Raw genomic sequence first — 27908 nt, forward strand, 5'->3', positions numbered from 1 at the left:
CAAAGTCAACATTATAAACATAGTCATGGGCAAAGTGCAATTGATTACAAGCTATCAACTTATGCATCAATGGCAGAAATAGATAAAACAAGTCTTACAAATGGTCTCAGCAATCAGGTCAATCTATTGGATGTAGGTTTGCTTGCTGAGCTGGAAGGTTCATTTCCAGACGTTTCGTCACCCTACTAGGTAACATCTTCAGTGGGCCTCAGGCAAAACATTGCTGATAATTCCTGCTTTCTATTTATATGTTTAGATTTCTTTGGTGATGGCATTTCCTGTAGTGAAGTCACTTCCAGTTCCTTCTCACAGGGGGTGGTAAATGGGGTCTAACTCGATGTGTTTGTTGAGAATTCCAGTTGGAATGCTATGCTTCTAGGAATTCTCATGCATGTCTTTGTCTTGGCTTGTCCTAAACTGGATGTGTTGTCCCAGTTAAAATGGTGTCTTTCCTCATCCATATGTAAGGATACTAGACAGAGAGGGTCATGTCTTTTTGTGGCTAGTTGGTGTTTATGTATCCTGGTGGCTAGTTTTCTGCCTGTTTTGTCCAATGTAGTGTTTGTTATATCTTTGCATGGTATTTTGTAAATGACATTAGTTTTGCTTGTTGTCTTTCAAGCTCATTAGGGTCTTTCAAGTTCATTAGCTGCTATTTTAGTGTGTTGTGCGTTTATGGGCTACCATGATGCCAAAGGGTCTGAGTAGTCTGGCAGTCATTTCTGAGATGTCTTTGATGTAGGGGAGAGTGGCTCGGGTTTCTGGTCCTGTTTTGTCTGCTTGTTTGGGTTTGTTGCTGAGAAATTGGTGGATTGTGTTCATTGGGTACCCATTCTTTTTGAATATGCGGTATAGGTGATTTTTCTCTGTTTTGCCCGAGGCCCACTGAAGAGGTTACCTAATAGGTCTTGAAATGAACCTTCCAGCTCAGCGAGCAGACTTACGTCCAAAACCTCAACCTGAGCTACAAATCTTCTCAAAACTCGCTAAGGTCAATCTATAAAGTCACAAAATTCTTCAAAATGGTCTTCTTTCTGAAGAATTTCAGCTCTTCTTCTTGGGCTTATCACCAATCGACAACAACACACAGCAAATCAGAGTTCCATGAACACATCTTCATCACACATCTGCAGAAGCTTCCCACCTCAGCCTGGGTGACATTGATCCAATGTATCTTCAAGCGAGAGAAATATTTACAGCAGCTCTACCCTTGCTTATGTTCTGCTTCTGTACCTAGCCCCAATGTCCTTCAGCTTGTACTTCCTGTATCTTTGAACACATTAATCTGAGGTTGGAGGACTGTCTTTTTATATTTTTCACCCAGTTTCGGTCTTAATAATGTTTCGTTTACAACACAGTGTAGGTTTTAAATGAAACACAGAACGCTGGTCAAACTCAGCAGGTCTGGCAGCAAAGGGGGAGTGAGAAACAGAATTAACAGTTTGAGTCCAGTATGACTGCTGTTCAGAAGATTTTACTTTCAGGAACCAGGAGTGTCCTAAAATTTCCATTTCCTGTAAGGATCTATTCGAAAAAAGTATAAATCTAACTTTTCATTGTTGTTAGGTCTTGTTTTTGTTGGTTTTGTTTAAAATAAAATAAACTCCTCCTTTGTTCAATTGTATTTTTATTCAACCCATAGATGGTACTATGTTATTGAAAACTTCAGACAGTTTTACTAAAATTGGATACATTTACACTGTCGGTGCAGATATTGTCTTTGCTTCCTATACACTGCACATACAAACAGAAAACAGAAGCTGGCTATTTGGTCCTTTGAGCCTACTCTGCCATTCAACATGACCATCCAACTCAGTACGCAGCTCCCTCTCTCCCCCATGTCCTTCGATCTCTTTAGCCCTGAGAAGGATGTCTAACTCTTTGAAAACATTAAATGAGGATGTGGTTTACGCCAAAACAACCAGCGAGTTCCACAGGCTCACCACTCTCTCCTAAACTCAGTTCTGCATGGTCTCAAGTCGTTGCCACCGGCCTGGACTCTGCTAATCAATGAGAATGTGGTTTCTATCTTGAACTAGCAAGAGGCTGGACAAATACAGCAAGCCAGACAACATCAGGAGGTGGGAGAATCAATGTTTCGGGTATAAGACCTCTTCCAGCCTCCTGCTAGTCTACTTTGGATTCCAGCATCTGTAGTTTTTTTTGGCTCAATCTTGAACCGGTCTAGTTCTGTTATAACTTCATAGGTTTCAATGAGATATAGAGAGTCATAGAGATGTACAGCACAGAAACAGACCCTTCCGTCCAACCTGTCCATGCTGACCAGATATCCCAATCCAGTCTAGTCCCACCTGCCAGCACCTGGTCCATATCCCTCCAAACCCTTCCTATTCATATACCCATCCAGATGCCTTTTAAATGTTGCAATTGTACTAGCCACCACCACTTCCTCTGGCAACTCATTCCATACACGTACTACTCTCTTTTATATCTTTCCCCTCTCACCCTAAACCTATGCCCTCTAGTTCTGACTCCCACACACCAGGAATAAAGACTTTGTCTATTTACCCTATTCATGCCCCTCATGATTTTATAAGCCTCTATAAAGGTCACCCCTCAGCCTCCGATGGTCCAGGGAAAACAGCTCCAGCCTATTCAACCTCTCCCTATAGCTCAAATCCTCCAACCCTGGCAACATCCTTGTAAATCTTTTCTGAGCCCTTTCAAGTTTCGCAACATCCTTCCGATAGGAAGGAGACCAGAATTGCAGAAGTGGCCTAACCAATGTCCTGTCCAGCCACAACATGACTTTCCAATGCCTGTACTCAATACTCTGAACAATAAAGGAAGCATACCAAACACCTTCTTCACTAGTCTATTTACTTGTGACTCCACTTTCAAGGAGCATGAACCTGCACTCCAAGGTCTCTTTGTTCAGCAACATTCTCTCGGACCTTACCATTAAGTGTATAAGTCCTGCTAAGATTTGCTTTCCCAAAATGCAGCACCTTGTATTTATCTAAATTAAATTCCATCTGCCACTTCTCAGCCCATTGGCCCGTCTGATCAAGATCCCGCTGTAATCGGAGGTAACCTTCTTCACTGTCCACTATATCTCCAATTTTGGTATCATCTGCAAATGTACTAACTATACCTTTTATGCTCACATCCAAATCATTTATATAAATGATGATAAGTAGTGGACCCAGCACTGATCCTTGTAACACTCTGCTGGTAACAGGCCTCCAGTCTGGAAAGCAACCCTCCACCACCACACTGTCTTCTACCTTTGAACCAGTTCTGTATCCAAATAGCTAGTTCTCCCTGTATTCTGTGAGATCTAACCTTGCTAACCAGTCTCCCATGGGGAACCTTGTTGAATGCCTTACTGAAGTCCACATATATCACATCTACCGCTCTGCCCTCTTCAATCCTCTTTGTTACTTCTTCAAAAAACTCAATCAAGTTTGTGAGACATGATTTCATATGCACAGAGCCATGTTGACTATCCGTAATCAGCCCTTGTCTTTCCAAATACTTGTAAATCCTGTTCCTCAGGATTCCCTCCAACAACTTGCCCACCACAGACATCGGGCTCACCAGTCTATACTTCCCTGGCTTCTCCTTACTACCCTTCTTAAACAGTGGCATCACGTTAGCCAACTCCAGTCTTCTGGCATCTTTCATCTGACTATCGATGAGACAAATCTCTCAGCAATAGCCCCAGCAATCACTTCCCTAGCTTCCCACAGAGTTCTAGGGTACATCTGATCAGATCCTGGGCCTTATTTCCACAGAGTAGATCATGTTTTGCACCTTCTGTAGTAGGTACATCCACATACTGAATCAGAACATTGTCTTGTACATACTTAAATTCCTCTCCATCTAGACCCTTAACACTATGGCAGTCTCAGTCTATGTTTGGAAAGTTAAAATCCTGGATCATAACCACCTTATTATTCTTACAGATAACACTTACAAATTTGTTTCTCAATTTCCCTCTGACTATTAGGGGGTGTATAATATAATCCCAATAAGGTGATCATCCCTTTCTTATTTCTCCATTACACCCAAATAACTTTTCTGGATGTATTTCTGGGAATATCCTCCCTCATGACAGCAATAATGCTATCCCTTATCAAAAACGCCACTCCCCCTCCTCTCTTGCCTCCCTTTGTCCTTCCTATAGCATTTGTATCCTGGAATGTTAAGCTGTCCATCCCTGAGCCACATTTCTGTAATCACTATGATATCCCAGTCCCATGTTCCGATCTATGCCCTGAGTTCATCTGTCTTCCCGGTTAGGTCTCTCGCATTGAAATTAAACTGTATTTATTTATCAGTCCTACCGTGCTCTCCGCTTTGTCCCTGCCTGCCCTGACTGTTTGACTCACTTCTTTTCTCAATTGAAATCTTTCTTATCTCCTTGCGTCCCACCCCCCATCTTACTAGTTTAAATCCCGAGCAGCTCTGGCAAATCTCCCTGCCCGTATATTAGTCCCCTTCCAATATAAGTGCAATCAGTCCTTCTTGTACAGGTTACTTCCACCCCAAAAAAGATACCAATGATCCCAAAATGTGAATCCTTCTCCCATACACCAGTCCTCAGCCATGCATTCATCTGCTTTATCCTCCTATTCCTGCCCTCACTAGCTCATAACCCCGGGAGTAATCTCTCCCCACATTCTTCCAAATACCAGTGAATTTAATCCTACTCAATTCAATATTGCTTCATACATCAGCCTTGCAATCGCAGGAATCAAGATTAGAGTGGTGCTGGAAATGCATAGCAGGTCAGGCAACAACCGAGGAGCAGGAAAATCAACGTTTCGGGCAGGAGCCCTTCATGAGGAATGAGGCCGGAAGCCTCGGGGGTGTGGAGATAAATGGGAGGGGGTGGGGCTGGGAGTGCAATAGGTGGATGGAGGAAGGAGTAAAGGTGATAGGTCAGAGAGGAGGGTGGAGCAGATAGGTTGGAAGGAAGATTATGAAGATGGCACGGAGCTGGAAGTTTGGAACTGGGGTAAGGTGGGGGGAGGGAAAATGAGGAAACTGGTGAAGTCCACCCAGGAATCAGTCTAGTAAAACTTCGTTGCACACCCTCTATTACCAGAGCATCAAAGATGGACACACAACAAGGTGTGGTCTCATCAAGGCCTGAGCCAAGAAGGAGATCTTCAACAGAATAGATCAGTTATTCAGAAACCCTGAAATGATTAACTGGTATTACCTGCAAATTCACATATTAGTCTACAGGATCTCAAAAAAAACTTGGCGAGTTTGGATTCTCCAACTCCTCTGAGAGCGATGAACAAGATCAGGTAGACTTGTGAAACCACTATAACAGTTCTCTTTGTAAACCAGTGTTGAAGTCACACATTTGGGTAGAGTTGCAGTGTAAAGTATTATGTCATATGTAAACGAATATGTAAATTTCTAATTATGTAAATAAAAGTGGTCTACATCTGTGGTGCAGGATTATTTGACAAATTGGACTATGGAGAGATGGTACTATGCTTGTGTAAAGCCTTTTCCTGTACATAGAAGACAATGTTCAATAAAATATAATGTTTACCTGCAGCCCAGGTTCAAGTAGCCTTTATCAACTCTGATCCCAAAATATGTCAAGATGATAACCACAGGCTGGGAAAATTGAGCTTTCACATCCATTTTAACCTGAATAATAGAAGATTCCACCAGAGGGCCTGGACAGAGTAGAATGGGAGAAAATATTCTCTTGTGAAAGGATTGGGAAAAGGCAGCATAGATTTAAAATAATTGGTAAAGGAAGCAAAGGCACCATGGAAACATGGTTCAGCATCTGAAACATACTGCCTGAGAGAGTGGAGGTTTAATCAAAGCTTCAAAAGAAAATCAGACTTTTATCCAAAAAGGAAGAGTGTGCAGTGCTATGTGGAGAAGATAGTTGAGTGACACTAAGCAAATTTCATATTGGAGGAGCTGGCACTGACATGCTGAACTGACTGGTTGCCTTCAGCACTGTAACAATTCAGAGATTATAGAACTTACTGAAGTCAATGTGAGCAATGAAACCATATTCAAAAATAAAACAGCACTAAAGTCAGAAAATGACCAGGGCCTGATGACTGACACCCAGCTGAGTTTTTATTTTGAGAAATGGGTGAAAATATTGTTGGTCTTTCGACACGATTTTCCGAATTTCTCTCAGTTTAAGACTTAGGCCAGAAAATTGTAGCAAACATAGCTCCATTATTGTAGAATGGTGAGAGGGACAAATCAGGAAAATAGTCTAACATTTGTTGCAGGAAAGTTATTGAAATATTTCATTTAAGAAAAGAGTTTCCAAGTAACTAAGATAAATGTGAGCTGATTAGAGAGATCCATTAATGTAAAAAGACGAGTCATATCTGAGAAATCTATTTGAATGAATAAGGAACTAAGCAAGTCAAAAAGTATCCACAGACGTATTTAAAACAGCAGTGCCCAAAGCAAAGGCCTGTGGACTGCTGGGAGGCAACGGAGACTTTCATGGGATCCACAAAGTAATGTGAAAGCCCTCATCGAGTGAGTCCGGCCTTACAGGTGGACAATGTGAATAGTCAGAGCAAAGTGAACAATCAGTGGCTGAAAGAGGGCTTGGTGTGAAGTAGAGTGTATTCCCACCACACTGTACTGCCACAGTTAGCCACCTGACATCACTCAGGATAGTAAGGGAGTGAGACTAAACTTGTCAAACAGAGCCACAGTTATTAAAGCTCCTTATGAGTTCAGCCCTTTTTCAGAGAGTGTATTTCCTTAAATATTTAAAAGTATGTATGACAAACTACAAGCTCATCCAAATTCTATTTTTCACTTTGGCTAGGAAGATAAGGCAGAAAATCTGTCAGGAAGAGAAGAATGGTTTTCAAGCACCATCATAGAAATGTTAGACCGTAAGACCATAAGAAATAGGAGTGGAAGTAAGGCCATTCGGCCCATCGAGTCCTCTCTGCTAATCAATCATGATTGATGGGCATTTCAACTCCACTTACCCGCACTCTCCCAGTATCCCTTAATTCCTTGTGAGATTAAGAATTTATTAACCTCGGTCTTGAAGACATTTAACGCCTCGGCCTCCACTGTGCTCCATGGCAATGAATTCTACAGGGCCACCACTCTTGTGCTGAAGAAAGGCCTTCTCATTTCTGTTCTAAATTGATCCCCTCTAATTCTAAGGCTGTGCCCATGATACCTAGTATCCCTGCCTAACAGAAACAATTTCTCAGTTTCCACCCTTCTAAGCCATGCATTACCTTGTTGATTCTGCAAGGGCCAACATTTGCTCAATATTCCTGAGCATGTGAAGAATTTTGCTGAGATAATTTAGGATTGTCAGTCAGACTTGCAGTGTGGTGTAAATGCCAATACCAGAAGCTACACATAAGGCTGCAAAGGACCCTATTAGTCATAGAGTCAGAAAGATGTACAGCATGGAAACAGACATTTCGGTCCAACTTATCCATGCCAACCAGATATCCCAACATAATCTAGTCCCATTTTCCAGCACTTGGCCCATATCCCTCTAAAACCTTCCTATTCATACACCTGATGCCTTTTAAACACTACAATTGTAACAGCCTCCACCACTTCCTCTGGCAGCTCATTGGTGATTATTTTATCATCAATGGCTTCCAATTATGCTTTATGCCTCAAGAAGAAACATTTTCTCTGTATCAGCTCTCACAAAACATTTCAGAAATTTATGACCTTCATTAGATCACTGCTCAGCCTTTATTTTCATTCTCTGAAGAAAAAAAGACACAACATGCCAAACTTCCTTGATAAATGCTTCACCCTCGTATACCTTCTGGTATCCCAGTGTTCAGTGCCTCTATCTGCTTTTTACAATATGGTGGCTAGGACGGAAAATAATAGTACGAACCAAAACTCGGTACAGGTTTATGAGATGTTATGCCAACTTGTGACAAATATTGGTGATCTACCATTATCACATGTAATACAAAGGACAAGACATAGGTCACATAGTACTGAAAAATGCAATAAACATTCTTAAGGCACCTAGCATCTACATATTTGCTGTGTAATTACAAACACTTGCATGTCTTGGCTTAAACTAAGCAATTTGGATGAAATGCAGCATGCTTCTGTTAGTGTGTCATAATGGAAGAGAACAAAGTATATCAAGATGGGAGTCTGCGATATGATGCTGGCATCATGAACATGTACTTTAAAACATATCACACATCTAGTGTGAGGCATAACAAAACATGTCACTTTTTTCAAAGAAAGGAAATCCCAACAAGTTACATCATTAGTCATAGGCACACCATCATTTCAACAATTAAATATGCAAAATAGCTAGAATTTTGATAAAGCATTGGAGGTTTGTCAATTCCCCTCAATCAAGTGAAGCTATTTGCATCTGGAGAGGTATATGTTATTCTCACTGGTTCTTGGCTGGCAACTTGGCTGTCTTACTGCTGGATACCATCAGTTTTCTTTACTGTGTGCGCAAAAGTGGTGTCTTATTCTTTGGTCAGAGTAACTTATGTTCCTTCACAATGTAACAACATGATTGATAATTACTTCTTATAAGTGGGACTGACTGCATATCTTAGAGACTTTTGCCGGCATCCAGGTATTACAATATATTTCTGACAGTACTCTCTCGGATACATATTTGTGGTAGTTCTTGATCTGCTTGTTGATGGTATCTCGGTTTCATTCTCCTCTTAGAACAGTAAAGATTAGATTACTTACAGTGTGGAAACAGGCCCTTCGGCCCAACAACTCCACACCGACCCGCCAAAGCGCAACCCACCCATACCCCTACATATACCCCTTACCTAGCACTATGGGCAATTTAGCATGGCCAATTCACCTGACCCGCACATCTTTGGACTGTGGGAGGAAACCAGAGCACCCGGAGGAAACCCACGCAGACACGGGGAGAACGTGCAAACTCCACACAGTCAGTCGCCTGAGGTGGGAATTGAACCCAGGTCCCTGGCGCTGTGAGGCAGCAGTGCTAACCACTGTGCCACCGTGCCGCCCCAAAAAGCCCCATGGCTCTTCCATTCTCACCACCATGGGTGTGGATTGAATCTCCCAAATGGTTATGATGTTAAGATCTTTCCATACTGGTAACCATAGCACTGTTGAGTCATTGGTATCTACCAGGTCAATGATGTCAGGAATCCAAGCTGAACTTGCACACTGGAGCTGCAAAGTGATTTCTGTGCAGTGGCACATCAAAGTTCCATCTCATAATTTGGTGAATCTCTTTTATGGGCTGTACTATGGAGTGCCAACAGTTAGGGTACACGTCTGTTAACATGAGTAGTGGTAATGTCAACACTAGCTCCTGCAGTTTTGGTGACATTTGATGCTGATAGGCATACACTTTCTTCTCCTCTTAAACTGCTGACATGATGTAGGAGATTGACAATATATAAAGCTTAGTTATCCTCTAACATTTGCTTTTCGATTTGTTGGCTATTTACTTCATTAAAATATGCGTATATTTTGAGGAGGGTCCATGCTGCTGAAGTGGTTTGTTATGCGATTTCAGACAGCAGTTGAGAATCAACGACATTGCCTTCTCTGAAGGACATAAGGTGATCTAGATGGCTTTTCCCAACAGTCAACAATGATTTCACAATTTAATAATTTGCAGCTGCAGAATTTAGTCTGCTCTATTGTTTATTAATTTTTCTTTGGAAAGGGGTAAAGTCGGTGAGACAAGTCCTTCCCCTTTCTGTTAACAACCCAATGATTATTTATTATGCTTTTCCTTAAATGAGACTGTGGAGAATTAAGAAGGTTAATAGATTTGTTGGAGATAAAGTTACTGTAATTCATAAGCCCAAGGCCTTCATCTGATTTTTCACTTCTGATCTTGTCCATTCGTCTGTGTCTGAGAAAAGGGGATAGGTTCCATACAGAGTATGTGAGAGTCAGACAGAGGGCAAGAGCATTAGGAGACACAGTTTTTTGTGTGTATGATTGTAATAAAGTGTTCTTGACTTTGAGTTGGAGATGGCCAATGTGGCATTTATCCCACACCAATATGAATACTAACACTGAAGCAATATTGTTGTGACGGTATTGGGGGGTGGGGTGGGGGAGTGTGGGAGTGTATCACCTTCATACTTTTTATATCATATACAAAATGCAATGAAAGAAATGCAAACTGGTCTCTTCACCAGCACCATCCAAAACTATGACCTCTTAACACCTCGAAAGACAAGGGCAGTTCCCTCCCAAAGAAAAAAAGCCACACCCTCCTGACTTGGAACTTTATCACGGTTTGCTCGCTTTCACTTGGTCAAAACTGCAGACTCCTTCCCTAACAGCATTACGGATGTGCATACACTCCCAGGACATGTGGTTCAAGCAAGAAGATCAAATCGCCCCCTTCGCAAGGGAAATTAAGGATGGGCAATAAGTGCTGCTCTAGACAGCAACACGTATATTGTGAAAAAATTATAAAAGGTTGGTAGGAAGTAATGAGTGATGTGCCACAAAATATCTGTTCAGAGACCTCAACCACTTACTGTATTTGTAACTAAGATAACACAGAGACCAAATATTTAAGAATGTCAAAAGATAAAAATTGATGGCACAGTAAATAGCGTAAGCAGGAGCAAGTACTCATAAAAGATAAAATTGATAGATTAAATAAGTGTACAAAAACTGTGCGAGAATGATTTAAATGCAGAAAAAAGTGTGACTTTGTTTGTGTAGAACCAAAAAAGATAGTTATTTATTATTCAAGTGATATTGAAGCTAAGAATGTTGAAGACCCAAAGAAACTTGTGGATATTTATACAGAGTTCATTAAAATGTAGAAGTCAGGTACAAAGCATAATTGAAAAAGGCTCATGGAATGTTAGTGGTGATAACTAGAGGGCGATGTTGCTGCAGCCATAGAAATTCCTGATATTTTCTATAACATTTTTCAAAGAATAAGTAGCTTGTTTCGGATGCTATGAAATTGTCTCAGAGGCCTTTATTAGCAACTTAAGTTAATACAATACAGCAAGGTTTGTTGAAAAAACCTGACAAACCTGTTACAGTTTAGATCTGCATTATACTGGAGACTATACTTCAGAGGATATACTGGTATAAAAACATTAATTGCTGGAAAGAACTCAGCAAGTCTGGCAGCATCTGTTGACAGAAAGCAGAGTTAACATTTCGGATGCAGTTCTGAGGAACTGTCACTGGACCTAAAATGTTAATTCTATTTTCTCTCCACAGATGCTGCCAAAGCTGCTGAAGTTTTCTCGTAATTTCAGTTGTTGATTTCCAGTATCTGCAGTTTTTTGTTTATTGTAATAGCACACATTGCTTCCAAAGTCAGTAGCAAATTCCACTGCAACAACTTTCTAATACAATTAATAGACAGCAGGTGTAAACAGGCCAAAAAGAGTGTGGTGCTGTAAAAGCACAGCCAGCCAGTCAGGCAGCACCGGAGGAGCAGGAGGATTGATATTTTGGGCATAATTCCTTTATCTCCAGTCCTCACTTTATCCTAGTAGCTGTAAATCGGTCTTTTTTGGGGTGGCAAGACATAACAAGTAGTGTGCCACCTGAGCTCGGGCCTCATTTGCTCCATCTGCTTTTCTTTTCATTTCTTTGTTTGTTCCATCCTCTCCTTTCTCTCTACTTACTGCTTATTGAAGAGCTCTGTCACAGTGACAGCAGTGGTAGCAAATAGGCCCATCAGCATGGAGCCATGTTTGGGTTCCTAGTGGCTTCTGCTTGTCAAGGCAGTCCTAGCACTAACTGTTGGCTGCTGTAGCTGAGGTGTGTTTGGGTTCCAGCAAAGTCTGCACATACTCATGGAGACGAAGGCAAGTTTGGGCCAGCAAGAGACCCAATAACATCAGCAGCAGTGTGGTGGGCCCAAAGCAGACTCATGGTGGCAGTGGAGCAGAGTTTGGGCTGGCACAGTACCTGGCAGCATTAGTGGTATCTACATTGGCAAGGTCCATCAAGGTCTCAATGGCGAGCATGTTGGTGGATGCAAGATGGCACGAAAGAGTGGCGACTTTCATGCCAGCAGTGGTGGCCAAGTGGACTAGTGTCTGGCCTCCAGGCCCATGATGGACTATTTCACAAGGAGGACTATAAAGTTGAACACTTTGTTCATTTTGTCCATCTCTATATTCGGTGCTTTGGGTTATTTTTCTGAGCTTTAAGATGGTTCTTGAGACTGGCGACACTATTTAACATTCTTTATTGTATTTTGTTAGAAAGTACATGTGAAAATAAATCAAACCAATACTGGGACCTCAACTGTTTACAATTTATATGGAGGCCACAAGGATTAGTGCTGGGTCCACTACTTTTTGTCACTTATATAAGTGGTTTGTATGTGTGCATGAGAGGTATAGTTAGTAAGTTTTGCAGATGACACCAAAATTGGAGGTGTAGTGGACAGCAAAGAAGGTTACCTCAGATTACAATGGGATCTTGATCAGATGGGCCAATGGGCTGAGAAGTGGCAGATGGAGTTTAAGTTAGATAAATGCAAAGTGCTGCATTTTGGGAAAGCAACCTTAGCAGGACTTATATACTAAATGGTAAAGCGCTAGGGAGTGTTGCTGAACAAAGAAACCTTGGAGTGCAGGTTCATAGTTCCTTGACAGTAGAGTTGCAGGTAGATAGGATAGAGAAGAGGTGCTGTCAGGTGGGACTAGATTGGGTTGGGATATTAGATTGGCACAGAGGAGTTCGATTGAAGGATCTGTTTCCGCGCTATACATCTCTATGATTCTATAAGTTACTTGGATGAAGGGATAGCTGCTATGTTTGCTGATGACACGATATAAGTAGGAAGGTAACCGGTGAAGGAAGTCACAAGGTAGTTACAAAAATATAGGTTGAGCAAGTAAAGAGCTGGCAAATTGAATATACTATAGGAAAATGACAAATTGCTTATTTTGGCAGGAAATATAAAAAAGTAGCATAATTTCCAAGTAGAGTGATTTCAGTGCTCTGAGGTGCAGAGGAATCTAATATCTTCAGGCATAAAATCTCAAAGGGAGAGTATTCAAGCACAAAATAATTAAGGAAGCGAATAGAATGTTATCATACATTTCAAAGAGAATTGAATACCAAGGAAGGGAAGCTTTGCTTCAGTTCAACAGAACATTAGTTACTTTGTACATTTTTGGTTACCTTATTTAAAGAAGGACAGCAGTTGGAGGAGCTCAGAGAAGGTTTATGAGACTAATGCCTGACATGCATGGTTCGCCTTAGGAAGAAAGGTTGCACAGGGTTAGACTTTCATCCATTGGGAGTTTAGAAGAGGAAGAGATACGTTAGTTGAAATGGACATTGAGGCATCTTGAAAGATTAGATGTGGAAAAGAGGCTTCGTCTTCTGAATGGATCTAGAACTAGGTTGGCACGGTGGCACAGTGGTTAGCACTGCTGCCTCACAGTGCCAGACACCCGAGTTCAATTCCTGCCTCAGGCAACTGTCTGTGTAGAGTTTGCACATTCTCCCCCTGTCTGCGTGGGTTTCCTCCGGGTACTCTGGTTTCCTCACACATTCCAAAAATGTGCAGGTTAGGTGAATTGGCCATGTTAAAGTGCCCATAGTGTTAGGTGTAGGGGTCTGGGTCTGGGTGGGTCGCTCTTTGGAGGGTCGGTGTGGACTTGTTGGGCTGAAGGGCCTGTTTCCACACTGTAGGTAATCTAACGGTAGGAGATTCGCCAAGTTTAAGTGCATTTAAGTGGTCATTGGACAGGCATATGAACATACATGGAATAGTGTAGGTGGAATGGGCTTCAGATTAGTATGACAGGGCGGTGCAACATCGAGGGCCGAAGGGATTGTACTGCGCTGTAATGTTCTATGTATGAATCACTATTAAAAAATATCAGAGACTATCCATTTAGAACACATTGGGTGATTTTTTTCTTGGAGGGTTACAAGTTTTTGGAGCTCTGTTCCTGAAAAAGGATGGTGAAGCAAAGTATTCGAATACTTTTAAAATGTACAGGCGGATAGATGGTTGTTAAGCAAAGGTTTGAAAAGTTACCATCTGGGCAGGTAGGAATGTCGATTTGAGGTTAGTCAGATCAGCCATGATTTTATTGAATGACGGAACAGGTCCAATGGGGTGAATGGCCTATTCCTGCTCCTGACTGACAAGTTTGCAGGTAAGGCTCCTTTGACAGTATCTTCCAAACCCATAAAATCCCACTATCCAGGCCAAGGGCCACAGATGCATAGGAATACCATTATCTGCAAGCTCCCCTCTAAACCACAAACCATGCGTGGTTCCGGATTAACGTTCTTTCATTATTGCTGAGGAAACATCCTTGAATTTTCCTCCAAACAGGACTGTAGGGTACATCCACATTCCAACAGTAGTTCAACAAGCCAATCCACCACCTTCTGAAAAGTAATTACAGAAGGAGTTCCAGAGAAAGAACATTCAAAATTGCTCTACTAAAAATTTTAAATCTGACATTGATAAATTTTTGTTAGCTAAGCATTAGGAATCAATAAGGTTACCGGTCAACTCTAATCACAATGAACCTTTGAACAAGCCAGGAATTGCTGAATGGCTTTCTTCTGTTTGCATATGCTGAAGTATGAAATGTTGGGATGCTTACCTGAGTGATATCATAGGCCATATTAGAACGGTAACAATCCATCATTAATTCTGGCTCTCGTGTTTCAAATTCAAGCAATTTTGTCTTCTCTTCCTCCAAAGAATTTTTCATCCAGTTTGAAATTATTACCTGTAAATTCAGAGGGCCAAAATCCTCTCACTTATAAACTTTGACATTTGATGTGATTTTATGATTGAACTACACAGATTCAATAATTTCAGGCAATTGTTAAATTTACAGTTCATAGAATATTAATATTAACTTTTTTTCATCTTGTAATAGCTGCACATATAACTATCACTTCCTTTGTATAAACAAATCTAGTTGATCACTAGGACACCTCAGTCTCAGAACAGTTCAGCTTCAATGATGGCAACCTACTATAAATTAACAAACTTTCAAAAAATTAAAAGAGTTTAGGCCTTGAAAAATACCAATTAAAATCTTAACTGACAGATCAAGAATTGATTTGATTTATTGTAGTCACATGTACCTATGTATATAGTGAAAAGCTTTGTTTTGTGAGCAATACAGGCACATAATAACAAACAAGGACATATAGATCATATGGTGCTTAGATAGAGCAAGGCATATGATTACAATAAGCTGGTATTTATAGATTTCAAACAGTTTCACATCTTTAGTTGCCCACAAGTTCTACAAACTTCCTACTTGGCAACACTGAGACTTGTCCAAGTGCCATCAGAGAAGGATAGATATCACCTTACACTTTGGTCAGCGTGCCATGTCATTGCTATATCCAGCATTTAAAGTGATTATGCTATGCAAACCCTGTGGCATTTCTCCCCCTCAGGGTTCATGCCTATCATCTACACTACTGTACAGCCGAGATAAAGAAATCATAACCTCTGCACAATCATCTGAGAAGGGGTTTATTCAGCCCTAAAACAGGGACAGGGATTCTTCTTCCTGCTTTTCCTCTGCTTGTTGCTGTGACACATCTACAAGTGATGGAACAGTGGGCAGCACAATAATCATAGCATTTTCAATGCAGAGTGTGACCATATATTGTGATAAAATTTGTTTACGCTACAAAAATTGAAGCACACAAGAATATGGAGGTTGAGAACTAATTTGTTCTTTATCTCTTACTTTTACCATCTTCTACATACTTTCCTATGCGTTTACTGAAACACTGGGGGATTTCTTATTTATTCAGGGTGGGAAAACTGCTGAAACCTAGTGTTGCCATCACTAATAGCTGTTTTGTGCAGTTAGTAACAGATCATTTTCTCTTCTAAGAATAATGTGGATGTCTGAGAATCCCTATTTGACAATGTATGGATTTTTTAAAAAATGTGTAAATCTTTATTTATATTCCATCACCAGGAAGAAAGGAAACACCTGAGTGGCCAGTGACAAGCATGGCCCTTCTCAAAGGGCAAACCTGCATGATCAATGAAGGGGAGGGCAGGGATTAAAAACAGAGTTGGAATGTATGGAATTTAACTCCTGTATCTGCAATTGTTTATTAATGTAGATAGTAGCTTAGGTGATGTTTTATCACCAGTCATGTGAAATTTGTACTGCTTCCTTTCATGTTAAGTCGAAGAGTGACGGAACCATTGCAAACGTCACGTGATGAGTATCATCGTGCATCATGCACATTCCTGGTAAGTGTAGATGGAGCTCAATATTGAAGGGAGTACATCTACAAATGTCAATGTGCTTTTTAAGCTGTAATCTTTTCAAAGTGATCTGTCCTCCATGTCTTCAGGTTGTTCAATTTCAGATGAGTATGGATGGAGATAGAACAGACTACCATGATCTGTGCTAAGCCTGAAGTATTCCAAATATTGCTTGCTTTCCTCACTGCCATTAAAGCCTCTGGAAAGAGGCCAAGAACTTGAAGGCTCTTGGAACGGTGGTACCAACCACAGATTAGATTAGATTACTTACAGGCCCAACAAGTCCACACCAACCCACCGAAGCGCAACCCACCTAGACCCATTCCCCTACATTTACCCCTTCCACTAACACTACGGGCAATTTAGCATGGCCAATTCAGCTAACTTGCACATTTTTGGACTGTGGGAGGAAACCGGAGCACCCGGAGAAAACCCACGCAGACACGGGGAGAATGTGCAATCTCCACACAGAATTGAACCTGGGTCTCTGGCGCTGTGAGGCAGCAGTGCTAACCACTGTGCCACCCACTAATGTTTCAGAAAAAGTATTTCACTGGAGATAGAAATTGGAGGAGATTAATGGTGTTGTGGTATTGTTGTCAGACTATTAATGCATTGCTAGGGTCTCTATGTGGACTAGGACATTTTTTTCAATTTTTTTCAAAAAATGTTTGGAATTATAGGTTTAACAGTGACCATAATACCATTCTTGACTTAAATGGCATTAGATTCTTGTATTTTTTTAAGAAGGGAAATCTGCTGTCTTTTCTTGGTCACACCCACTAAGTCGCCAGACCTATGGCAAAGTGTTTGACTTGTGACTGCTCTCTGAAATGGTCAAGGAAAATACTCATGAAGCCATCAACAAGTTAAGCAAAAAAAAACAAGAATGGGACTGACCACCTGGCATCAATCTAGGCACCATAAGCAACAACAGCTAACTCAGCCTTGTTCACCCTGCAAAGCCCTCCTTGCTAAGTTCTGGGAGCTATTAGTAACATTAGGGGAGTTGTTAAACAACAGCCAACATGGTCATAATCACAATCAGACCTTACAATGCCCCAGGTAACACCATCATCATCCCTGGTTATGCCTGGTCTCAATAGCTCCTTATCATAGATGCATCTATCCATGACAGTATCAGTAGATGTGACCACCACACAGTCCTTAGAGATCATGTCCCCTCACTGGGGATAATTTCCATCATGTCCTGTGGCACCATCTCTGTGCTAAATAGAAAAAAGTTTCAAACCCACTGTTCTGAGTATTTCATTACTCTGAGGCCCAGGGATCAAGTCTGGGTCAAAGGGCAGAAGGGCACACACGATCAGCACCTGGTGTACCTAAAATGAGGTGTCAACCTGGTGAAGCTGCAATACAGGACTACTTGTGTGCCAAAACAACATAAGCAGCAAATGACAGATAGGGCTATGCAATTCCACAAACAAAGATTGGCATCTAAGCTCTCCAGAGTTGCCAAATCCAGTCCTAAATAGTGGTAAAAGGCTTAAACATCTCACTGTAGGAGTAGGCCCCACAAATATCTCCATTCTCAGTGGTGGAAGAGCCCAAACACAAGTGGGAACAACGGGGCTGAAACATCTGCATCAACAACCACCACTACAACCTTCAGCCAGAAGAACAGAGTGGATGTGCCATCTCAGGCTCCTCCAAAGGTCCTGAGCAATACAGACGTCAGCCTTCAGCCATTTACTTTCACCTCATGTGATGAAGAAATTGCTGAAGGCAATGAGTACTGCAAAAGCTATGGGCTCTGAAACATACTAACAGTACTGAAGATTTATGCTCCAGAAATATAAACACTGGCATATTCCAATAACATTGAAAATTGACTAGTGCTATTCTGCATATAAAATTCAGGACAAATCCAACCCAGTCAATTACTATCGTGTTTGTCCACTCCTGATCATCAGTAAAGGACGGCACAGTGGCTAGCACTGCTGCCTCACAGCAGCAGGATTCTGGGCTCTATTCCCGCCTGTGTGTGTGGGGGGGTTTCCTCCGAGTGCTCTGGTTTCCTCCCACAATCCAAAGATGTGCAGGTTAGGTAAATTACCCACAGTGATAGGTGCGTTAGTCAGGGGCAAATATAGGGTAGGAGAAAGGGTCTGGATGGGTTTCTCTTCAGAGGGGCAGTGTGGACTTGTTGGGCCGAAGGGACTGGTTTCCACACTGTAGAAAATCTAATCTAACCTAAAAAGGATGGAAGAGGTCATTAATAGTGCTGTCAAGCAGTACTTACTAAACAAACACTGATGCTCATTGGCACTAGAAAAATCAAAAATTAAGCTTTTGACTTCATTACAAACTTGTTTTAGGATGGACAAAGAGCTGAACTTTTGAATGGAGATGATACTAATTATTCCTTTTCACTGAATGGGACATTAAGATACCCTGGCAAAACTAGAGTCAGGGGAATCAGGGGGAAAACTCTCCACTAGGTGGGAGTCACATCTGGCATAAAGGAGGATGGCAATGGCTGTTGGAGGTCAGTCATCTCAGTTCCAAGACATCTTTGAAGGAATGCCTTAGGGTAGTGTCATGGTCCCAATAATACTTCAATTAACTTTTCTCTATCATCAGGTCACGTATGGTAATATTCATTGCCAATTCCACAATGGCGAGTATCTTTTGTGACTCTGACACTGAAGCAGATCATTTTCAAATGCAGCAAGACATGGGCAATATTCAGATTTAGACTAACAAGTAACATTTACACAACATCCATTTCCAAGAGTAGACATTTAATGACATTACTATCACTGAATTCTCCCACCAGTAACATTCAGGGGTTTATCATTGACCAGAAACGGAGCTGGACTAGCCATATAAATAACCTGGCTAGAAGGGCAAATCAGATGTTAGGAATCCTGAAGTGAGCAGCTTATTTCCTGACTCCCAAAGCCTGTCCTACAAAAGGCACAAGTCAGGGGTGTGATGGCATACCCCACAACTGGCTGGATAAATGCAGCTCCAACAACACTCAATTAACTTGACACCATCCAGTCCAAAGTGGCTGACTTGATATGAAATTTACAAGATTAATTGCTGAAATTGCCCACAGCTCCCTAGGCCCCTGTTTCTGAACCCTTAACCACTACTACTTAGAAGGACAAGGGCAGCAGACAAATCATATCATTATCACTTGCAAGTCCCCAAGTAACTCAGTCCTTTCACTTGGAAATATAATCACCATTCCTAACATTGCTTGGTCAAAATCCTGGAACTCACCCTCGGGCAATTAAAAACAAAAGTCAGATTCTACCATGTCCCGTGGTAGGATTTCAATCCATAGCCCCAGGGCTTTATCTGGGTATCTGGATTACTAGCCCAACAACAATATCATAACTCACCTTCTGACTCCCCATAGCCTGTCCATCATCTACAAGGCACAAACCAGCAGTGTTATGAAAAACTCTCCACTTGCGTGGTAGGACTGAAGTGCCAACAACACGCAAGAAGACTGACATGGATTTGATTATGGATTTGGTGAATTGTCACATGGAGCTTGTTGCAGCCATTCAATCTAAACAGCCTGATATTTTTGTCCTTAAAATTTTTCCACAAATGTCAATGGGTTTTGATCAGTGTATACAGTTGTCTCTGATGCATTGCCGGCAATATAAACACAGAAATATTGTAATGCCAACACCAAGTCTCTTTCTCCACCGTTGAATATTTCTGTTGATCTACATTCACCTTCCTGGAAAGATACCAGATGGGTCTTTCAATCCCTTCTTCACCCTGCTGCAGGAGCACTGCACCGACATCCACATCACTGGCATCGATAGCCACCTTGAAACGCTTCATATTATCTGTTGAGGCTAATACTGGGGCAGTGCTTAACAGTTTTTAGGCTGTCAAATGCCTTTTGACAGTCTGTTGTCCACTGAAAAGTCATGCTCTCTTTTTTAAACAATTCGGTGAGTGGAGCAGCCACACACAGCTAAAGTCGGCACAAACTTTTGATAAAATCTACTCAATCCCAAGAACCGTAGTACCGCTTTTTTTTGTTGACGGTGTGGGAAATTCCCCAATTACTTTCGTTTTTGCATCTCATGGGGCCATTTGTCCATGACCAATAACATGGCCCAGAATGACAGCTTGGGCTTTGGCAAATTCACTTTTATATAGATTTACCATCAAGCCTGCCTTCCAAAGTCGATTGAACAACTCTGATAAATGCTGTAAATGTTCCTTCCATGAGGGACGAAAAATCACCAGGTTATCAATATACATCACATAGTTGGGTAACCTGGCAATGACCTTATTAGTCAGTCTCTGAAATGTGGCTAGAGCGTTTTCAAACCAAATAGCATGACTTTGAACTGATATAGTCCATTTGGTGTTATGAAATTACCATTGCGCTCTCTGACAGAAGGACTTGCCAGGAGCCTCTGAGCAAGTCCAACTTAGAAATGCAAGTCGCTTTTCCCACTTTTTTGACAGTCCTGCGACCATGGAATTGGATATGCATCAGTCTTTGTAATGGCGTTGACTTTGCAATAGTCCACATGTAACCGTTGGGTAGCATCTGGCTTTGGCACCATGACCATGGGTGAGCTCCAGTCACTAACTCACTTCAATATGCAATCTTGGATGTGCTCGATCTCCTTCTGAACCTGAGCCAACTTTAAGAAACATCCTTATAGGCATAACCCTTTAAATCAGAACTGCGTCTCCTATATCTACATCATGCACAATTAGGTTAGTACTTCCCAGTTTATTTCTGCATATCTCCCCATGTTATAGTAGTAACTCTTTCAGGTCACTTCACTTTTTTTGTGGAAGGTAACTCAATAATTTATTCCAATTTCTGATAACTTTCTCATTGTCCAATTTGATTTGAGGAATGTCCAATTCAGAATCCTCTGAACTTGGTTCTTCCTTCTGTGCTGTAATCATTAACTCCTCCTCTTGCTTTCCTTCCCTATCAAATACCTTTTGAGCATATGCACATGACACACTGAGATTTCTTCCTGTCTGGAGTCCTTAGCAAGTAGTTCACCTAACTCAATTTGGTAAGGTCCACTAAACCTTGTTTTTAAAGGTTCACCTGTTACTGGAAATAGCAGTAATATCTTATCCCCAATTGCAAAATTGGGGATTTATGATTTCTTAACCACTTCTGTTTCATTGTATGCTATGATGCTTTTAAATGCTGCCTAGCCAACTCTCCAGGTCTATTTAATCATTGTCTAAAATTTGAGGTGATCCAAATAGATGGTCTCTGAATTCTGACTTATTAATTTCTCCTTAATCAATTTTAACAGTCCTCTTACTTCATGCCGAAAGTTAATTCAAATGAACCGAATTTGGTCGATTCATTTGGTGCATCTCTGATTGTAAAAAAGTACAAATGGAATTCCCTCATCACAATCATCTGGATAATCCTGACCATAGCCTTCCATCTGGTCTTCAGTGTTTGATGCCATCTCTCCAGCGCTCCCTGTGATTCCGGATGTACACAGTAGATTTGAATTGCTTTATACCCAAGTTTTCCATAACTTCCTTGAATAGTTTGGATGTGAAGTTTGATCCTTGATCTGACTGGATCTCTGTTGGTAGTCCATATCTAGTCAAAGAGAATTAAGTAGTTCATCTACAACCCTTTGAGCTGTGATGTTACATAATGGGATTGCCTCTGGAAATCTAGTCGACACATCCATTATTGTTAATAAATATTTATTCCCACTTTCTGTTTGAGGTAGGGGACCTCCACAATCAAGACTCTTGTAAAAGGTTCCTCAATGCTGGAATAGGTATTAAAAAGGTGCAGGTTTTATAATTGCCTGTGGTTTTCTGATTAGCTGACATGTATGAAATATCTGGCAAAATTCAACTACATCTTTGTTTAGTCCAGGCCAGTGAAAAAAAAGTCTTTATATTTTAGCCTGTGTTTTCCTCACCCCTAAATGACCACCAAGTGGTAGCTCTTGTGCCACTCACAGCTTCTCCTTTCTATACCCTACTGGCAAAACAATTTGATGAATGCCTGCCCATTTCTCATCTGTTTCCTTGCTAATTCTTGCAACTGGTCTTATTCACCTTCCAAACTGCATCCACAAAACTTTTGGCGACTGAAAGAGCCATTCCTATCCCAAGCTTTGTCTATCCAACCGAACCAACATCCGAAATAAAGACACTAGCACCTACCACTCGCTGTTTAAAATTCCTGACAAACCCCCAATCTGTTATGGACCTGTCCAGATCACTCAAAATATTCTTGAGCAGGCAGCCACAGATCATAACTTTGCAATTTGTTTTGGTAAGCGTACAGTGAAAATTACTTGGAGTAAGATAGCTAGATTGACTGCTAGATTTTAAAAGTTGATTTACAAAATTACACAATGAAACAGAACCCCTACAGAACTCAGCCTATCTAAGTAGACTTAATTATGCTGTTCTGAATATACACAACAATCCCAATAAGCAAATTCCCTTTAAAAACCAATACAAATGGAACATATTTACAGGTTGAAGTTGAAAGGCAGAAAAGAGAGAGTTCCCACACAGCTCCCTGTTGAACTAAAACTACTCAGCTCAGCTAGAGCGCTGACCACCACCCTTTCGTTATACAGGTCACATCTAAAACATGACCATTTTGGCCTGAAGTCTCCTCTGTTTACATGTAAACAAAAGGCCTCAAAATTCTTTTTCATAGTTTGTGAGAAGATTTGTAGCTCAAGTGCTCGTGGTTGTGGTTCTGTTCGCCGAGCTGGGAATTTGTGTTGCAGACGTTTCGTCCCCTGTCTAGGTGACATCCTCAGTGCTTGGGAGCCTCCTGTAAAGTGCCTCTGTGATCTTTCCTCCGGCATTTGTAGTAATTTGAATCTGCCGCTTCTGGTTGTCAGTTCCAGCTGTCCGTTGCAGTGGTCGGTATATTGGGTCCAGGTCGATGTGCTTATTGATTGAATCTGTGGATGAGTGCCATGTCTCTAGGAATTCCCTGGCTGTTCTCTGTTTGGCTTGTTCTATGATAATAGTGTTGTCCTAGTTGAACTCATGTTGCTCGTCATCTGCTTGTGTGGCTACTAAGGATAGTTGGTCGTGTCGTTTCGTGGCTAGTTGGTGTTCATGGATGTGGATCGTTAGCTGTCTTCCTGTTTGTCCTATGTAGTGTTTTGTGCAGTCCTTGCATGGGATTTTGTACACTACGTTGGTTTTGCTCTGGCTGGGTATCGGCATCCGCATCCATGAACACCAACTAGCCACGAGACAACACGACCAGCTATCCTTAGTAGCCACACATGCAGAGGACAAGCAACATGAATTCGACTGGGACAACACTACTATTATAGGACAAGCAAACAGAGAACAGCCAGGGAATTCCTAGAGACATGGCACTCATCCACAGATTCAATCAATAAGCACATCGACCTGGACCCAATATACCGGCCACTGCAATGGACAGCTGGAACTGACAATCGGAAGCAGCAGATTCAAACTACTACAAATGCTGGAGGAAAGATCACAGAAGCACTTCACAGGAGGCTCCCAAGCACTGAGGATGTCACCTAGACAGGGGACGAAACGTCTGTAACACAAATTCCCAGCTCGGCGAACAGAACCACAACCTTTTTCCATCTCTGTACCAAACCAAACGGATTGGAGTCCGGCCCAGTTTATTGCCCCTCTGAAAAAAAACGAAGGACAGTCTTAGAGCCAAGGAAGAGTTTATAGAAAAAAAAGAGACTAGCTTTGTGACAAAAAAGTTGGTGATCAGTGACTATTAGCATGCTTCAGAGATCAGTGTTGGGACTGCAATTGTGCACAATTTACATGAATAATTTAGAGTTGGGGACCACGTATACGGTGTCAAAGTTTGTGGATGGCACTAAGATGAGTGGTGGAGCAAAGTGTGCAGAGGACTGTGAAACTTTGCAGAGGGACATATCCCTGATGAAGGGCTTTTGCCTGAAACGTCAATTTTCCTGCTCCTCAGATACTGCCTGAACTGCTGTGCTTTTCCAGCACCACTCTACTCCAGAAAAAGGGACATAGATTGTTTAAGTGAGTGGGCAAAGGTCCAGCAGATGAAGTACTATGTTAATAAATGTGAAGTCATCCATTTTGGCAGGAATAATAGTAAAAAGGACTATTTGAATTGTAAAAAAAATGCAACATGCTGCTGTGCAGAGGGACCTGGATGTCCTTGTGCATGAATCACAGAATGTTGGTCTGTAGGTGCAACAGGTAATTAGGAAGGCAAATAGAATTTTGTCCTTCATTGCTAAAGAGATTCAGTGTCAAAGCAGGGAGGTTATGTTGCAACTGTATAGGGTGCTGGTGGAGGACTGCATACCGTTTTGGTTTCCTTACTTGAGGAAGGTATACTGGCACAAGAGGGGGTGCAGAGGAGGTTCACTAAGTTGATTCTGGAGTTGAGGAGGCGGGTTTGAAGAGAGACTGAGTGGACTGGGATTATAATCATTGGAATCTGGAAGAATGGGGGTGGCGGGTGCAGAAACGTACAGAATTAAAGGAAATAGATAAGATAGAAGTAGAGAGGATGTTTCCACTGGCAGGTGTAACTAGGACAGGAGGGCACAGCCTCAAAATTAGGGGGAGCAGACTGAGGACTGAATTGAGAAGGACCTTCTTCACCCAGAGGGTTGGGAATCTGTGGAATTCCAGGTTTAGTGAAGTAGAATCCCTACAGTGTGGAAATAGGCCTTTTGGCCCAACAGGTCCACACTGACCCTCCAAAACGTATCCCACTCGAACCCATTCCCTATTACTCTATATTTACCCCTGACTAATGCACCTAACCTGTACATCCCTTAAAACCATGGGCAAGTTAGCATGGCCAATCCACCTAACCTGCACATATTTGGATTGTGAGAGAAAACCCACACAGACAGGGGGAGAATATGCAAACTCCATACAGACAGTTGCCAGAGGCTGGAATTGAACCCTGGTCCCTGGCACTGGGAGGCAGTAGTGCTAACCACTGAGCCACCATGCCAGTGGCTTCCTCAGTAAATGTTTGTTAAGCTAAGAGATCATTTTTTGAACAGTAAAGGAATTAAGGGTTATGGTGAGAGGGTGGGTAAGTGGAGCTGAAGTCACGGAAAGATCAGTCATGATCACACTGAAAAGTGGAGTGGGCTCCAAAGGCCGGATGGCCTACTCGTACACCTAGTTCTTATGTTCTTAAATTCAACAGATTCTTACAGGCAGAAGGAAACAGCCTTCAGAGAGAGGTTTCAGAGAAAATGTCAGGAATTCTTTACTGAAGCTTACAACTCCCTGGAGTTAAAACACACTGCGACTACGACAGCTAAAATAAAAACCCCAGTAAAGACCTGAACTAAGAGAATTGTCCAATCTCCTTCCATTGTTAAACTGTTACTTCCTAGACTTTGTTATCTCTGCCTTTACAATCTCTGTTCAAAGAAAAACCAAGGCCCAAAATAACCTTTTTAAAGCGACAGCATTGTTAAAGTATACCATTTATAAGGCGCATTACATAAATTCATTAACAGCACCTTCCAAACCATGACACTACCATCTAGCAGGACAAGATAACAGATACATGGGAACACCACCACCTGCAAATTCCCATCCGAGCTAGTCGCATCCCACTTAGAACTAAATTTCTCTTCCTTCAGTGCCACAGGGTCAAAATCCCAAAACTTCCTCCCTAACAGGATTGTGGGTATACCTGCACAAAACTGATTGCAGCAACAGTTGAAGGCATGTCATCACCACCTTCAAAAGGTCAATTAATCAAGATCATAAATGACTAGAGATGAGCATGAACAATTGAAAAAGTAATTCAAGTTGTGAAACCAGCGGCATAAATGCAATTTTGTCCATATTGCAGCAACTCTCCAATGTCCTTGTGCTCACAAGTAAAAAAAAACCACTTTGATTTAGGGGCTGCAGAATTAAATTACGAAGCTGTGCTGGTTTCCAAACACTGCTTCCCCACCCTATAAAAGTTTAATGAATAGTCCTAATAGTTATGACAACCTTGATAATAAAAAAGTCAGAGTGGCGATACATTAGTCACCTGACTGACCACTCCCACCTTTGCAAGATTTCATTTCTTTCATGGCTTGAAGAAAAATGATTTTTTGCTGGAGACCTAGTTTCAAGTTTAATTTTGTTAAGCTGAGAACAAATCCTTCTTACTCTGCTCATTGACCCATACCCTCCTGTTCCAGAAGAGCTGTCAAAAAGAAAAGGTGACACACCTTCTGTATGAGAGATCAAGTTTGGGGACAATAACCTTGTTATGCAAAACATTTGACCAAAATAAGGAAGGCATTTTGCATCAGGGACTTGATTTAAGCCATCCTGCACTTGTAAAATGTTGTTCACCTTTAGTAAATTACTTGAGTGTTACTATTCATCACTTAATTCATACCTTCAATGCTTTAGCATATTTGTCCATGACATTTTCCATAATCTCTTGGTCTAACAAAGGTCCAAGTTCTTTCATATTCACCTCTGGTGAGAGATCAGGATGACTCATAACATCACCACTGCAAACAAAATGGTACATTTAGGCACCTGATCTTCAGAATATCACACTCAAACTGGTATATCAAATGAAGTAACCTGATCTATTTGAACTAGAGGCTAATTAAGGCAATAATTGATAAAAGCAAAATATTTCAGTTGCTGGTAAACCAAAATAAAAACAGCAAGTGCTATTTTGGCAGCATTTGTGGAGAAAGTTAACATTTTGAGTTGAATAGGGCTCTTCTTCAGACTTGAAGCAAGGTAGCTGCATTGCTTTAATAAAGCTCAATGCACGCTTGAAGAACAGGATGGTATGTTATCTTCAAATTACCAATTAAACAGCTTACAGCCTTCAGGACTGGAGTTCAACTATTTCAAATGATGAATTCTGACCCCCCCCCCACCCCCATCTGATTCTTTTTCTTTTGAAATAAGGTCCAAACTTTGTTTAATGTATTTTACCCTGAGATACAGCTGTGCATACTTCTGCCATTCACACATAATGGAACAATTGCTTTGTTTCTTTACTGCAAAGATTGCTTATCCTTTTGCTTTTTTCTTCTATATTTTTACTATTTATTCTCTCCTTCCAATTACACTATCCCAGACCTTTATATTCTTCTCCCCCTACCATCAAGCCCAAACTTCTATTTTGAAGAAGAATCTCAAGGAGGAACTGCTGGATGTCTCAAAACTCATTAATGTTGATAAATCCCGAGAACTTTTTGTGATCTATATGGACTTCAGTAAGGCGTTTGACAATGTTGCCCATGGGAGACTGGTTAGCAAGGTTAGATTTCACGGAATACAGCAAGAACTAGCCATTTGGATACAGAACTGGCTCAAAGGTAGAAGACAGAGGTTGGTGGTGGAGGGTTGTTTTTCAGACTGGAGGCCTGTGACCAGTGGAGTGCCACAAGGATCGGTGCTGGGTCCTGTACTTTTTGTCATTTACATAAATGATTTGGATGTGAGCATAAGAGGTACAGTTAGTAAGTTTCCAGATGACACCAAAATTGGAGGTGTAATGGACAGCGAAGAAGGTTACCTCAGATTACAACAGGATCTTGATCAGATGGGTCAATGGGCTAAGAGGTGGCAGATGGAGTTTAATTCAGATAAATGCGAGGTGCTGCATTTTGGGAAAGCAAATCTTAACAGGGCTTATGCACTTAATGGTAAGGTC

At 41.4% G+C, this 27908-nt stretch overlaps 1 protein-coding gene across 4 annotated transcripts in view; it reads right to left on the minus strand.

Moving 5' to 3' along the window:
- The window catches only part of LOC132817939 (exocyst complex component 3-like), a 69799-nt gene that overhangs the window by 20744 nt on the left and 21147 nt on the right, over positions 1 to 27908 (minus strand). For all 4 annotated transcript variants that reach the window (XM_060828487.1, XM_060828489.1, XM_060828486.1 and 1 more), the window contains exons 4-5: positions 26625 to 26742; positions 14580 to 14708 (exon numbers count right to left, since the gene is read on the minus strand). In XM_060828487.1, the coding sequence (XP_060684470.1) occupies positions 14580 to 14708; positions 26625 to 26742 (247 nt within the window). The remainder of the gene's footprint in view (positions 1 to 14579; positions 14709 to 26624; positions 26743 to 27908) is intronic.

The sequence above is a fragment of the Hemiscyllium ocellatum genome, chromosome 8 (genome assembly GCF_020745735.1).
Source record: "Hemiscyllium ocellatum isolate sHemOce1 chromosome 8, sHemOce1.pat.X.cur, whole genome shotgun sequence".
In the NCBI taxonomy this organism is placed as follows: domain Eukaryota; kingdom Metazoa; phylum Chordata; class Chondrichthyes; order Orectolobiformes; family Hemiscylliidae; genus Hemiscyllium; species Hemiscyllium ocellatum.